The sequence below is a fragment of the Akebia trifoliata genome, chromosome 8 (assembly GCF_017979445.1).
Source record: "Akebia trifoliata isolate Shusen 1 chromosome 8, ASM1797944v1, whole genome shotgun sequence".
Taxonomy (NCBI): Eukaryota; Viridiplantae; Streptophyta; class Magnoliopsida; order Ranunculales; family Lardizabalaceae; genus Akebia; species Akebia trifoliata.
In genome coordinates, this window is record NC_141382.1 from 34529014 (window position 1) to 34543881 (window position 14868).

A 14868-nucleotide genomic window follows, 5' to 3' on the forward strand; every position below is an offset into this window, starting at 1 on the left:
ATATTCCCTCATGAATCTTTACTATCACTAGTTCTAATTCTTTCGAATTTAGGCATTTCAATAGTTGGCCCCCAAATGACATTCTATACAACACTCCTTCGACTGACATATAGCTTCCGACCCTATAAAGTAAGTTCATTGCCTTATTTCTATCTTCAGGAATGGTTACTATTTGAAGGTATTTGATGAATTCATGCGTCCAGCATTGAGCCTGGTCAATCTGCATGTATGTTTCCACAATCTAATCAATTCTCTATATATGTTAATATTCCATAGGAATCATTCGAATCTTTGAGCATAGATGTTATATAGGCTAATGAGTCAACATGCCTATATTCCTTTCTCGGGATCCTACCTATCTTTACCTCTATGAATTTTTTGAGTTCTGTTTTTAATATGGCTAGGTACTGCGACATTCGTTCATCCTTTGCCTAATATTTTCCATTGTATTGATTAACGACCAGTTGGGAGTAAGTGAAAATTGTTAGCTTGTTGATTTCATTTTCCGAGCCATTTTTAACCCATTCAAGGTTGCTTCATACTTTGCTTCATTGTTCGAGGCCTCATAGCCCAGTTTCAACATCTTCTCTATTATGTTGTTGTTCAGTGTTACCAAGACTATCCCGATTCTTGACCCATTATAGTTTGATGACCTATCTATGAACATTCTCCATCATAACTGAGCATACCATATACCTAACTCCTTCGTTTCTTCAGTTGTTACATCATCATTTTCTTCCTAGTTTGGATCCAAAGTAAGGAAGTCGATTAAGAAGTCTGTTAGTACTTATCATTTTATCGTCGTTCATTCATCAAATTGTAGGTCATGCTCCCTGAGCATCAATGGCTGTTTTGCCATTCTCCTAGACTTGTCCATCCTCTATAACATATCTCATAGATGATAGCCAATAATTATTTTGATTCGATGAAATTGAAAGTACGAACAAAGCTTCTAAGCTAAGTATACCAATGCTATGTTGGTGTACTTGACTTCTGATTTTCTAAGGGTTTTACTGATAAAGTAAATGGGATACTCCTGCCCAAGATCTACTCTAAACAAAACTAAACTTACCGATAGTGTCTTTGCTACTAAGTAGATCCCTAAATCATCTCCCTTTTCTAGTGTACTGAGTATGGGTGGCTATTTAAGGTATCTCTTCAGGTTCTAGAAATTTTTTTGCATTCTTCGGTCCTTTCAAATCCCCTTCCCTTCCTTAAAAATTCGAATAGTGGTCAGTACCTATTTGACACTCGTGAGATGAATCTATTAAGAGCTATATCCTTCCTGTCAAAGTCTATACATATTTTAAGTTATTTGGACTTGGCATCTCAATTAACGATCGAATTTGATTCGAATCAGCCTCTATCCTCCTTTATGTAACCATATATCCGAGGAATTTTCCTGATCAGAACCCAAAAGTATATTTTTTTAGATTTAATTTCATTCAATAGTCTTTGTGTCGTGTAAACATTTTTCGAGGTCGTTAAGGTGGTCCTTTGCCAATTTGCTTTCTACCTACATATCATCTATATATACCTCTACCGTTTCTTCAATCATATTCTTGAAAATCTTTATTACCAATCATTAGTAAGTTATTTCTATAGTTTTAAGTCCAAACGACATGACCTTGTAGCAGAACAACCCTTGTTCAATCACAAATGATGTTTTTTTCTGAACCTCTAGAGCGAGGGAGATTTGGTTATAGCCTGAGTAACCATCCATAAAAGATATTTTCATGCCCCAAGGTTGAATCAACCAATTTATCAATCCTTGGGAGCGGAATGCTATCCTTTGAGCAGACCTTATTCATATTGATGAAGTTGATGCAAACCTTGACTCTTCCATCTTTCTTCGGGACTATTACGATATTTGCTATCCACTCTAGATATTCAACTTCTTAGACAAACCCTACCTTGAGTAACTTGCTGATTTCTTCATTTATCCCCTGCCTTCGGTGGGGAGATAACATTCTTGGCTTCTATCAGATTGGTTGAGCTTATGATTCCACATTCAATCGGTGGCTTGCAATGAGATGGTCTATCCTGGGCATGCCTTCAAACGACCATGTAAAGATGTCTTTCTTGGCTCTTAGAAACTATATCAACTCCTTTCATTATTTCTCAGATATGTTTGTCCCAATATTCATTTTTCCCTTTTTACTGAGGTCCACTTCTACCACTTTTTCCATCGAAGTTACCTATTCCTTATGTGGCTCCCTCTGTAATTGCTATTGCTCCTGATTTCCCATTGGTGAATCCTTCATCTTTTTATCTGACACTAGTTCGGCAACCTTTCCAACCTTGAGTACCGTAGTAAAGCATGTTTGTGACATCTTTTGATCTTGTTTAATCTCTATTAGTTTGTTCCACTTGAAAAACATTCCACTTGATGATATGTTGATGGGACCATATTTATGTCGCGTATCCATCTTCTTCATAAGATTGCATTGTAAGATGAGTCGGTATCGATTATAATAAATCATATCATGAAGATCTCTGGTCCAGCAATAATTGAAAGTGTAATCTCTCCAATAAGGATGGTCGGAGCACCATTGAACCTAAACACGATCGTTCTAGTAGGTTCAAGGCTTTTTGATACCCCCCATCTTCTTTGTGGCCTCCGAAAAAAAATGTTGACAATACAGCCAACATTGACCAAAATTCTCCTTAAATCTATATTCCCAACTGGGAGTATTACCACTAACACGTCATAATGGGGTGTGACTACCCCTCGAAGGTTTTCTTGAGAAAACACTGCCGCTTTGTCCCCTTATACGGACTCTGGTACCCATGCCACGACTACCTCCGCTGTCACCTACTACACCCCGACCTCATGCCAAATCTTTTTTACCATAGACCTGGTAGTTTTTCCAGTTCGAGATTTTGAACTGTATACCCTTACTATTGCATGTATCACCCTTCATTCTTCATGCTCTCTATGACTTTCCTCTTTTGGAGGTGGGGGTGGTGACATCTGTTCCTCTCCTTGTTGACACCTCCGTTCCTTCTTAATGGCTGTTACAAATCTTCTAAGCTTCCTGTCCTCTATCATATCCTAAATGATATGCCTTAATCTGTATCAATCGTCAGTCAGATGATCCTCCATACCATGATAGCCATAGTACAATTTTCTAAGCTTTACATAATAATCTCAGGGTGGCTGCATGAATCCCGGATCATTTCATATGTCTCAAGATCTCAAATATTTTTTCATTTAATGATGTATAGATTCGTCTAGTCTTCCACCCTGACCTTTCCTTAGTCTCCCTACGTCTCTTCCTTCTATAATTATTTTCCCTTACTTGTTCTGATTTTCTGGGAGCTTCAGGTTTTACTGTATTGATGGTGGCTGCAGTGCTGTTTGCCCCCTATTTTTCATCGATTCCTTTACCAAGATATATTTCTCCATCGTTACGTACAAGTCTTCCATTCATGATGGATTAGTCTTAATTAATGATTCATGCAACCACTATCTAAGAGTTATTACGACTTCATAGGCTGCACACACAATCGTTTCATCCAAATTCTCCATCGTCAACATTCTAGTCTTAAATTGCGACATAAAAGTTTCGATAGTTTCTCCAACTTCATGCTGTAGGTGAAAGAGCGTATTCACTCCGACCATCCTCTTCCTTAAGTATATGAACTATCCGATGAAAGCTTTTTCAACTCGGAAAAACTTTTTATTGATCCTGAGGGTAGTCCTTGGAGCCAAGACACAGTTCCTTGCCTCAATGTCATCGAAAAGAGTTTATAGGGTGACGAGTTGTCGTTCTGGTATAACACCATCTGGCTCATGTAGTGAAGGATGCGCTCCATTGGGCTTTTCGTCCCATCAAACGTTTTGAACTTCATGAGATGAAATAATCTCGGAGGTTCAGATGCCATTATTACTAGTGAAAATGGTGACCCATGAGCTCCTGAATTATATTTCGAGCATGGGGCCTTGTATCTCTTCCCCCGACTTGTTCCTCATCCTTCCATAGCAGCAGTTCTTCTACTTCCTCCCTTGTCATGGGATTCTGAACTTTCCTATTGGGTTCTTACTTATGTCAAATTTATTGTTCGATCAATCTTGATTTGATCTGCTATGGGGGTGGAGGTCTCTATCCTACTCCCATTTTCCCCCCAGTTTTGGTTCCTTCACCTAACTTTTGTCTGAGTTCTTCATTTCCCTTTCTTATCCCTTGAATTTCATTGTTTTAACATTCGAGCCCATGCCGCATCTCTACTATCATTTTTGTCAACAAGCAATGCACCACCTACAAAGGATTTTGTGGTGCTAATGACGGATTCACAAGTTCTTCAGGCCCTTTTCGTCTTGTTCTCACCACTCTGTTCATTTCTCCTTGTAATATTTCCCACAGATGGTGCTAAATTGTAAGTGCAAAAACTTGCACTACCTAGAGATTTCAACTAAATTTTGATGCCTTCCTTTCCTATACACCTGGGTATGCCTGCAACAATACCTCTCCGACGTCCAAGTCAGATCCTTAGTACAAGAGAAATAATATTTAGGATTTTTAAGGAGAAAATCGCATACCTCTACAGTATCCTGTGTCCTTTTATTTATAAGTGCTTTGTCCATGATTTTCTCTATGATTTCTGCTCTTTTCGCTTCAACCATGTCTGCCCTTTTTGTGATTTCCCTTGATCTCGCAAACATGATTAAATTCTTGATTTTTAGGGATTCGATATTTTCGAACTTTCATCCTAGACCCTTGGAATCTCGATTTAAGATTTCAACCAATCTTCCTGCTTCCGATCTCCTTTGCTAGATCAGATATTCAGAAGAATCATCTAATAATTGCCATGTGTCAGTTTTTAAAAAATGTCTTCCACAAGTAGTTATGAATAAGGAGCACTAAAGTCTCATTGGTAATTTCTCATCCACTCACATATGCATGCTTAGAAGTTAATAAAGTCATTAAACACCAATATTTTGGTATTGACAAGCACCCTTCGGAGTGTGTTTGATAGAGAAACTATCAAATTCGATGTCGATTCAATTATATTTTTGTAGAACTCTTGAACTAAACCTCTATTGGTGGATTTTTTGTAATTATTAGGCTAAAACTTGTAAGGCTAATTAGATCGTACTCTCTATGATTATGTAGGGGATAGTCAAGTGGGTGGAGCTTTCTATTTGATAGGGAGGCTTATGGGTGCAACCTTTTGGGCTCATTATTACAGTCAAACTTTATACCCTTGAGTGGAGAGGGTTTGACCTTTACTTTGGATTGAAACATGAATATTGAACTCTATGTGGCCGAACTCGCTATGGTTTAACCCTTAGGACCAGACTCTTTATGGCCAAGCCTTTAAGGCCAAATGTTCTATCCTTGGTGGGAAAGGGTCCGACTTCTGTTTTGCGTTGAATCCTTCGAACTAAGCTCTCTTTGATCGAACCCAAAAAGTCGAATTCTCTATGGTTAGACTCTTAGGGTCGATCTCTCTTTGGCCAAATACTCAAGGCCAAACTCTTTATTAATGGGGGTAGGGGTTTGGCTCCTTACTAGTGGTTGAATCCCTATCCACGGGAGTTGGGATTTTGACTCTACCCTATGGTTGGAAATATATTAGTTTGGTGAGGAGAATTATAATGTTGAGTCATTCCTTCATCTCACTTGTTTAGAGATTTATTCGTTTGAAGCAAATCGTGCAACTAATTACTTGGATAAGTGTGGAAATCGGTTTAGAGATTTTTCTATTATTATGGAAGATTAGTTCACTCCTCTTGAGTTAGGCATCATGCTTAGAAATGATTTATCATGCAATTATGTGGTGATGTAATTTTCTTTATTTATTGAAGGGAAGGTACTTTTTAGACCTCACCTTAAAGATAAAAAAATGTTAGTCATTATGTCCAACACTCGTGGACTTTTTCATTATAGAAACTTATATATGTGTGTGTGTGTGTGTGTGTGTGTGTTAGTTATAGAGATTAGTTTTTCCTAATAGGTTTGTTAGGGTTAGGAAGTTGCATTTCTTCAAAAATTGTGTGATTGTTGAAAAATTATATGCATTCTTTCTCCCTTCTATCATTCTCAAAACAAAAATTAACACAAAATGTGTTTGATTTTGTAGAAAAAGAAAAATGAAAGAATAACAATTATTTAAAACATTTTTATGAAACACATGGATGAATTTAATCATTTTTATATAGCCTGAAAACCAACCTTGGTCTAGTTCGAGATTGTTAGGCGGCTTAGCTAATTGAGGCCTAATAGAGTATGGGGCTAGTCTACGGTGCATCCTATGTCCTTAGGATTGGGTTAGGGCTAAGACAAGCCCTGCCTGAACCCCCTAGTGATAACCCAATACCCCCTTTGTCATAACTCTTTGGTTAGCGAGGACTAGATGCATCTTTGACAACATGACCCCACAGTCCAAGGAGTCATTCACAGTTGCCTTAAATGGATTAAGGAGTTGGAGGAACATCAAAATTTCAAGCTCTCTTCTTCAGATGGTACAATCTGAAAGCTAATGGATATTGGAATCCATAGGAAACAGTTTCATGGATGTACAATCATTGTTTGTTGGCAAAGGCCTCCTTCAAGATGGTTCAAATTAAATTCTAATGGGTATGTAATTGGTAATCCAGGTCGCTCAGGAGGTGGTGCCATCCTTTGCGATGAAAATGGAGATCTTGTGGAAGTAGGACACTGGGATTTAGGTATGGCTACAAACAATGAAGCAGGAATCTATGCTTTCGTAGCTGCGTTGGAGAGTTTCCAATTAATTGGAAGAAAAACCATCATTGAAAAGGATTCTGCAATCATAGTGAAAGGTCTCATTAATTAAAAAGTTCCTTGGAGATTAGATCAATGGGTGCATAAAGCAAGGATGATGACTTCTAAACTTGACGTTCAGGTAAATCATGTTTGGAGAGAGGCGAATGCAACTGCAAACGCCCTTGCTGTTGCTGCAACTCATAATTCTCAATCTTGGATCTTCAAACGAGTTCCTGATTTGCTATTTATTGTAAAAAATGCTTGTTTTGGAGATAAGCTTGAACTTCCTTGGCTTCGTTTTGTAAATCGTTAGGGGCCTTCCTATGTACAATTTTTTACTGATCTAATACACTTTCCTTGCTTGCTCAGCAAAAAAAAAAAAAGTGTTTTTTTAAAGGAAATCAAAGTACCATGGAGATATAAGCTTAAGGTTAACAAGACTATAGGATGAACAAAGGGATTTGATGAAGTTATTTTCGAACACCACTAGCGAGAAACCAATCAATGTGCATATTATTTATCAAGTTCAGTTTAGAGTCTACTTGTGTGACTAGATGGATAAAATATGATAACCTATATCTAGTGCTAAATCTCTTATTGAAAGAGAGAGAATTTATAGTTTTGAAAGAATTTCTCCCCCAAAATTAAGGGGGTTTTTGCTAAAGGTCTTTGCAAAGGAATTTAGGTCATTTTATGTTTGTCTTTGTTACAATACCTAGGTCCACTCTAAACACAGGGTACCTCTAATATTGACCAAAAGGTAGAGAGGTCTGTTTAAGTTAGTCTATTTGTGTTATATATATATATAACTTTCCTTCCCTCACATTCCTTTCTTTATCAATTAACTCTAGGAAATGATTTGCTGGAAAGGTTTTCACCTGTGGCGAATAGATGAAGAGATTTCTTCAATTGGTTTTTTTAAAGGTGAATTACCATTTCATGAGCTGAATTTGACGAATTTACAACTTCAGCTCACTGTTCATTTTATTTACCGAAACATGAATCGGAACGAATTTGGAGGTTTTAAAGTGACAATTTCGTAGGTTTAAGGTGACTATATTGTTAAAAATAGTGAAACCTGTAAGATAGTCACTTTAAACCTACAAAATTGTCACTTTAAACTTGTAAAATAGTCACTTTAAAACCTTCGAATTCGTCATCATTTATGGTTTGATAATTAAAATGAATAGTAAGCCAGAATTGTAAATTTGTCAAAAGTTGATCACGTTTTAAATATCCCGCACCCCCCCCCCCCCCACCCCCACACACACACACACACACACACAAAATTCAATACCATTGACTCTTTTAAAGCTAAAAATCTAAAATCATGCATGGGGCTTTCACACCTGTATTAATTTTTCAGATGATTTTGTAATATATTCTCTGCTTCGTTGTTTAGAGGAAAAAATAAAAAAATCTGTCCCCCATTATTTAATTTCCACCAGAAAATTTTGATATACTACCCTGTCTATGACTTCGTTTTGTTTTATTTCATAAACATCTTAACTATCTTTAGGAGATAGGTTGGTGCTCACTTTCTTCTTTGGTAAAAGTTAAACATATCAAGTCATGCATGCATTTCAATTATGGGCCCAGTAGTTTGTAGGTGTGTGCGACTGTGTCAGGTGTGTGTGAGAGAGAGAGGAGACGTCTCCCGGGTATAAAGGGGGAGCAAATTGATGATTAGGAGGAAGAGATAATAGTTATATAATGCGGTGGGGATGGATCGATGGTTGGAATGGGAGAAAGTTATGGGTGTTTTAAGGATGATATAGAGAGCGAGAGAGAGAGCAATGAAAGGGGGTTGGTTGTGAGAGTGGTAGTGGCAGATTACTGACATGACAATGACTTGCCCCCCAACTGTTCTTGAATGAATGGGTGTGGGGAGGGGCTGCGTGTGGGGTTTTTTGTCACATTTTGTCAGATATCATCAGCTCTTTACAGGTGTGCATGTGGAGTATCTTATATATTTGTAACTATTGTAAAACACTATAGCCTAAAATCAACGGCTGAGATGGGAAGATACTCTTAGTGATTCCCAAGAAATTGTAATGATCCTTTGGGATACTAATATGATCACTTGGAAATCCGTCTTTCCTCGCATTTCTGCTGTAAATTTGAAGTTATTAAAATATAATTTTCCTATAACCTACAAGCAAACTTAAATCTCAAATGACCTCTGATGCTGTTGCCAAGCCCAAGTCTCAGATGAGAGGATATTTCTAGGGATTCTGATCCCTAAATATAAATTACCAGGAAGTTCACACAAACCCCAAGGAAACTGGTATTTTCCCTTCCATCTATACCGTATGTTTGACATGATGATGCATCAAATCACCATTGGAGGTTAGAAAGGTCCACAGTGGAATGTAGAGAAATAAGTCCAAAGGATAATACAAATTGTTTTCACTCTACGCCAATTGGGTTAGGGTTGATAACATATAATAACTTAAAGTAATAAATATGAAGAAAAAAGAGAAGAAAGAAAAGCAAATAGGTAAGTTCAATTTGGCTATTATTAGGTTTTGCCACATACAGTGTAACAAGAGCATTTACATCCAAAACTTGATTTCTTTCTTTAAAAGTTTCTTATCTTAATAGTTAATATTCAGATAATTTGAGGCGGTAGCAAATCTGTTTTAATTATTGAGTTGATAATAGCATGTTAGGGTCGCCTAGAATATTTTACTAGTCTGGAAGGCACAGTCTCTCACATGTAAAACGCTTTCTGTCTTCTTAGGTTTTAGATAGAGAGAGATAGAGGTTTACTTATTTAGTAACCTTCTTTAAGAGAGAGAGGTTGCTTAAGTTGAAATGTTTTCTTCACTGATTTCCTCATCTTTCCAAACCCCAATGCACACCTCTGCAACTTCCCTATCACAGCACCACACCCACCTTCTTGTTTCTTTCTAAAATTCTCTTTCTTCTTCAACAAAAAATCTCTTTCTCTCTCTCTCTCTTTCTAAGAAAGAAGTCCTTCAAATGGCTCCCATGAACAACTGGTTGGCTTTCTCTCTTTCACCTCAAGAACTCTCTTCACGAACTCAAATTCATGCTCCATCTCGTCTTGGTTTCGACTCTGATGAAGTCTCTGGTACCGATGTATCCGGTGATTGCTTTGATCTAACTTCTGATTCAACTGCTCCTTCTCTAAACCTTCCTTCCTTAAGAACTGATGGTCCTTTTGGCTTCTTAGAAGCTTTTAACAGAACCCATCAACAACAAGGTCAGTTCCTCTCCTCCTTGAACAATTATATTAATAGTTTGCACTCTAATAAGGGGTAGCTTTTGATTGTTTTTCTAAAAATATTGTATTTTTTAATAGATTGGAGCGTGAAGGATTTAAGCATGAACTGTGATACTAATACCTACAAAACAAGTTCAGATTTTTCTATGCTCATGGGTGGTGGTTCCTCAAGTAGTGATCACCATAACCTACTCCATGATGAGGAACCCAAACTTGAAGATTTTCTTGGAGGGAACTCCTTTACAGATCATGAACAGAAACAGCTTCATGGGTGCAACTCTATCACCCCGGCGTATGATAGCACCGAAGGAGGCTACATATTCTCTAACACTAACTGTGGAGGTGGAACGAACAGTGTGAACAGCAACTCAATTGGGTTGTCGATGATAAAGACATGGTTGAGGAACCAACCAGCACCACAACAACCAATGATAGAGAACAATAATATTGATGGTTGTGGAACATCAACGAATAATGTGCAAACTTTGTCTTTGTCTATGAGCACTGGATCACAATCAAGTTCCACCTTACCGCTTTTAACATCTGGTGGTGGTGGAGAGAGTTCATCATCGGAGAATAAGCAGAAGACAACAGTGGCTCTTGATAGCCAAAGTGGTGCCATAGAGGCTGTGCCTCGGAAGTCAATTGATACATTTGGGCAGAGAACTTCAATCTACCGTGGTGTAACAAGGTTCCTTTTAACATCTTTCAACATTGTTACTTTTGGTCTTCAAAAACGACTTATTAGGGCAAAGAAGCCTCTTGTATTCTTCATTTTTTTTTTTTTTGGATCTATTTTATTTTCTAATTTTTTATTTTTATTTTTTATACTCAAAGGGAAAGATTATTGGATTTCTTCTACTAATAAATCACTTGAGACAAAGGAGCCCTGGTAGCTTTCCCTCCCTAAGAGTTTTTAACCCTAAATCCATTTGCTAAAACCACTTCTTTCTTGTCATCTTAACATGCTTTGAGTTTTTCTCGGTTTTTTGTTTTTTTATTTTTTAAAACCCATTTGCTAAAAGCACTCCTTAAAGGAAAGATTATTGGATTTCTTCTACTACTAAACCACTTGAAGCAAAGAAACTCTGGTACCCTTCACTCCTTAGAGTTTCTTACCCTAAAAATTTCGTTTGCTAAGCCCATTTATTTTTCTCAGCTAAACATGTTTTGTTTGCTATTGTTTTTGGTTTTCATATACAGACATAGATGGACTGGTAGATATGAGGCTCATCTGTGGGACAATAGCTGTAGAAGAGAAGGGCAGACTCGTAAGGGAAGGCAAGGTAAATATATTCATGTTATCTCTTGGTGCACTGAGAATGTTCGTTGACATTTTTGTTTTGTAGATCTGTCTATTGTAATTTGTTTTAACCTTCTTTTTCTTTTCCTGGAATTTCTTTTTTTCTTCATGTGGGTCTCATTCAAATCGATTGCAGTTTACTTGGGTAAGTATGAGATCCTATTTATTTAAGCCTTTTCAGCATTCATCTTTTTTCATGGATTTCTTTTTCTGTGAGATGTTTAAGATAAAAAGGGTTTCTTTATTTATTTATTTCTGTTTTTTTTTTTTTTCCTCTTCACTTTTTATTTTTAAATATAGGCGGTTATGACAAAGAAGATAAGGCAGCAAGAGCTTATGATTTAGCTGCTTTGAAGTATTGGGGCTCAACAACCACAACAAACTTTCCTGTAAGCCTAAGGGTTTCCTAATTTAAGAAGAGATGATTTATATGTCAATGAAATATTCCTTTTTCACTTGTTCAGATTAGTAACTATGAAAAAGAGTTGGAAGAGATGAAACACATGACCAGGCAGGAATATGTTGCATCTCTTAGAAGGTATATTAACAATGTCCTGATAGATATGCTTTATGTTTAAAATTTGTATACATTGAAAGGTTTAGGATATGACGACATGAAGTTTAGGACATCTCAATGTTTCTTCTGAATGCAGGAAAAGCAGTGGATTTTCTCGGGGAGCATCTATTTATCGTGGAGTGACAAGGTATAATTAATTGCTCACTGGTTTTGTGGACATCTTTTTACTAAATTTCAGGGCGATGAGAGAGTTATGGATGTAACTATTTTTGAAGTTATTAAGGAATAATATTAATTTATTGATAATGGGATAAAACACAATCACTCAGTAGGTTTGTATATAGAAAATTACATGTCTAGGGCTAATCAACCTAATCTAGAAAATTATGTCTTGATACACAAATTAAGAAAAAACCAAAAGAGACATTTGTAGAATGGTAAAACTCTAATTTTTATTGATAAAGAAAAGGCCTATAATAGGCTTTACATCAGAACAACAACAGAACACTTCATCCTAGAACTAACCACAACTCCGATAAAATAGGACCACACAGCCATTTCATCCTAGCACTAACGACAACTCCTATAAAATAGGTTCACACATAAGACACTTTCTCAGCCACTAAATCAAATAACTAAATTCATAAAGACTTGGACAAACCTACCAAATACTAGAGCTTCCAATAAATAAAACATTTAAGTCTTAATATCTTTCTTCATGGGTTAGGCTGTTGAGTATCTTATGTAAATTAATACAGGATGGATCAAATTCTGTAAGAAATCGTAAAGAAGCTACTTAGATAGATGTATTTATCTTCAGTTAGACGTGAAAGACCCTCTATGGAATCGGGTTTGTCTACAATAATACTTATGTAAATTAATTGCATTGCCGCATGAGGTGAACTTCCCTAACAAATAAAAAACAATCACATCATCAAGGGTTTCAAGTCATACTCTTTATGGATAAATCATTAATGTTTCAGTCAAGGATCGACACCAAGGCCAATATTGTTTATTTATTTAACCTTTACTTTATATTTCATATACTGTAATACATATGCGAATAATTCCATAATTTCAAAGGAAAATTTGTCCTTGCCCCTTTTCGTTTTCCTCAATTGTAATTATTAGGGGGTTGCCTCTGAAATTTGTAACCTTTTTTTATAATTTAAATTAAACAAAACATCACTTGCTTAGAACAAAAAAAATAAAAAAAAATTGTTACAGGCACCATCAGCATGGAAGATGGCAAGCTAGGATCGGAAGGGTCGCAGGGAACAAAGATCTTTACTTAGGAACTTTCAGTAAGTCGCCCGCCTTACTTCATTTAGCTCAGTTCCACAATTTCGGGTTTAGTGATCTTAAAATTCCTCTTGAGAAGCAAAGGAAGAGAAATAAAGAAGTTTCATTCTTTTAGGCACCCAAGAAGAAGCAGCTGAGGCCTATGACATTGCTGCCATAAAATTCCGTGGCCTTAGTGCGGTAACGAACTTTGACATGAGCAGATATGACGTAAATAGCATAATAGAGAGCAGCACTTTGCCGATAGGAGGAGCTGCGAAGCGTTTAAAAGAAGTGGAGCAGACTGAAACAGATGTGGCGGATGGAAGGAGGGCAGATGATGCCAACATTACTTCACATTTTAATGGACTCAACAACTATGGAAATCTCCATCATGGGTGGCCCAACATTTCATTCCAACATGCTCAACCACTGAGTATGCATTACCCATATAATCAACAAAGAGGATGGTGCAAGCAAGAACAAGATACATTTGCTTCCCATAACTTCCAAGATCTTCATCAACTACAATTAAGCAATACCCACAATTTCTTTCAGTCTAATGTGCTTCAAAACCACCTCATGACCTTAGATTCGCCCCCAATGGAACATAGCTCTGGTTCCAATTCTGTTATATTCCGCAATGAGGGAGGTGGGAGTGGAAGTGGTGGGAATGATGGGTTTGCTGTGCCAATGGGTGTTTTGATCACTGATCAAGGCAATCATAATCAAGGGAGTAGTTTTGGAGAGAATGAGGTGAAGCCGATGGGTTATGAGAGCATTTTAGCATCGGATCCTTATCAAGGTAGGAATGCATATTATCTGTCACAGCAGTCATCACCAGACATGGCGAAGACTCATGGATATGATCATGGTTCTGCTTGTAATAACTGGATGCCCACAGCAGTTCAAGCACTTGCGCCAAGGTCGGACAATCTTGCAGTTTGCCATGGAACACCTACTTTTACAGTATGGAATGAAACATAGATAGAAGAAGGGATGAAGGATAGGCAGATAGAAGGGAATGAGAGGAAGGAATAGAAGAAAGGGTTATGGGGATATAAATGATTGTATACAGCTTAATTCTCTCCTAATTTTGACTTCTTTTTTCCTTTTTCTTTTTTTATAGTTTGGGAACTAAGAAAGAAAATCTTTTCTTTTTGAAATCACTTTCATGAAGGATTACACTGAAGTTCGGTAATAGCATGAGACAAGCCTCATCATCCTCACTTGCTATGAATTTTGGGAACTTCAGATGGATGAATCCTAGAAACTCTTATTACACCATGCTTTGTAAATCGTAATAACAAAATGAAGATTCAGAAATTTTGGATTTTGCACCAGTTGAGCCTTGCAAACTGATGTTGATGTGAGTAAAGGTTGAAAGAATTGTTCAGGCCAAAAGTGATCCTGTCAGTTAAGAGTTCTCTTAGTAAATATTGGAGGTCCATGGATGCTTTCAAGTTTCACTCATTAATGGGACGGCTCCATGCCATGTCATTTAATGGATTTTCTGTCACATCATTATTCTTAGTTATCACACATGAAGATAAGAAATCTTTCCGCAAGAATAGCAATTATTTATTTATTTATTTTTTTTGAGCGAGGTGATCCCCGTGGTAGCTGGCCACCCCAAATACTACCTTATGCACAGGACTAGTCCCTGGACCGCATGCACCATCCCACCTAGTCACGTAAGTCATTAAGTAGCCACCTTAATGGTGGAAGGGCTCTAGAGACTCAAAGTCACGATCTGAGGAGCACACTTAATCACTTCCTTACC

General features: G+C 37.1%; 1 protein-coding gene across 1 annotated transcript; it reads left to right on the top strand.

Annotated features, from left to right (window-relative positions):
* Nucleotides 1-9546: 9546 nt before the first annotated feature.
* On the top strand, nt 9547-14314 carry LOC147396589 (AP2-like ethylene-responsive transcription factor BBM). Its single transcript, XM_086450767.1, has 8 exons — nt 9547-9963; nt 10063-10675; nt 11188-11270; nt 11588-11676; nt 11752-11825; nt 11941-11991; nt 13032-13108; nt 13222-14314. The coding sequence occupies exons 1-8, from the start codon at nt 9720-9722 to the stop codon at nt 14070-14072; spliced, it is 2082 nt and encodes a 693-aa protein (XP_086306893.1). The 5' UTR covers nt 9547-9719; the 3' UTR covers nt 14073-14314.
* Nucleotides 14315-14868: the final 554 nt, after the last annotated feature.

What these genes read in the sequence shown, in the direction of transcription:
- LOC147396589 (XM_086450767.1), top strand. Translation starts at nt 9,720, where the DNA reads ATGGCTCCCATGAACAACTGGTTGGCTTTCTCTCTTTCACCTCAAGAA. An exon ending in CAACCACAACAAACTTTCCT is followed by an intron (nt 11,677 to 11,751) that starts GTAAGCCTAAGG and finishes TCACTTGTTCAG; the next exon opens with ATTAGTAACTATGAAAAAGA. An exon ending in TATGTTGCATCTCTTAGAAG is followed by an intron (nt 11,826 to 11,940) that starts GTATATTAACAA and finishes TTCTGAATGCAG; the next exon opens with GAAAAGCAGTGGATTTTCTC.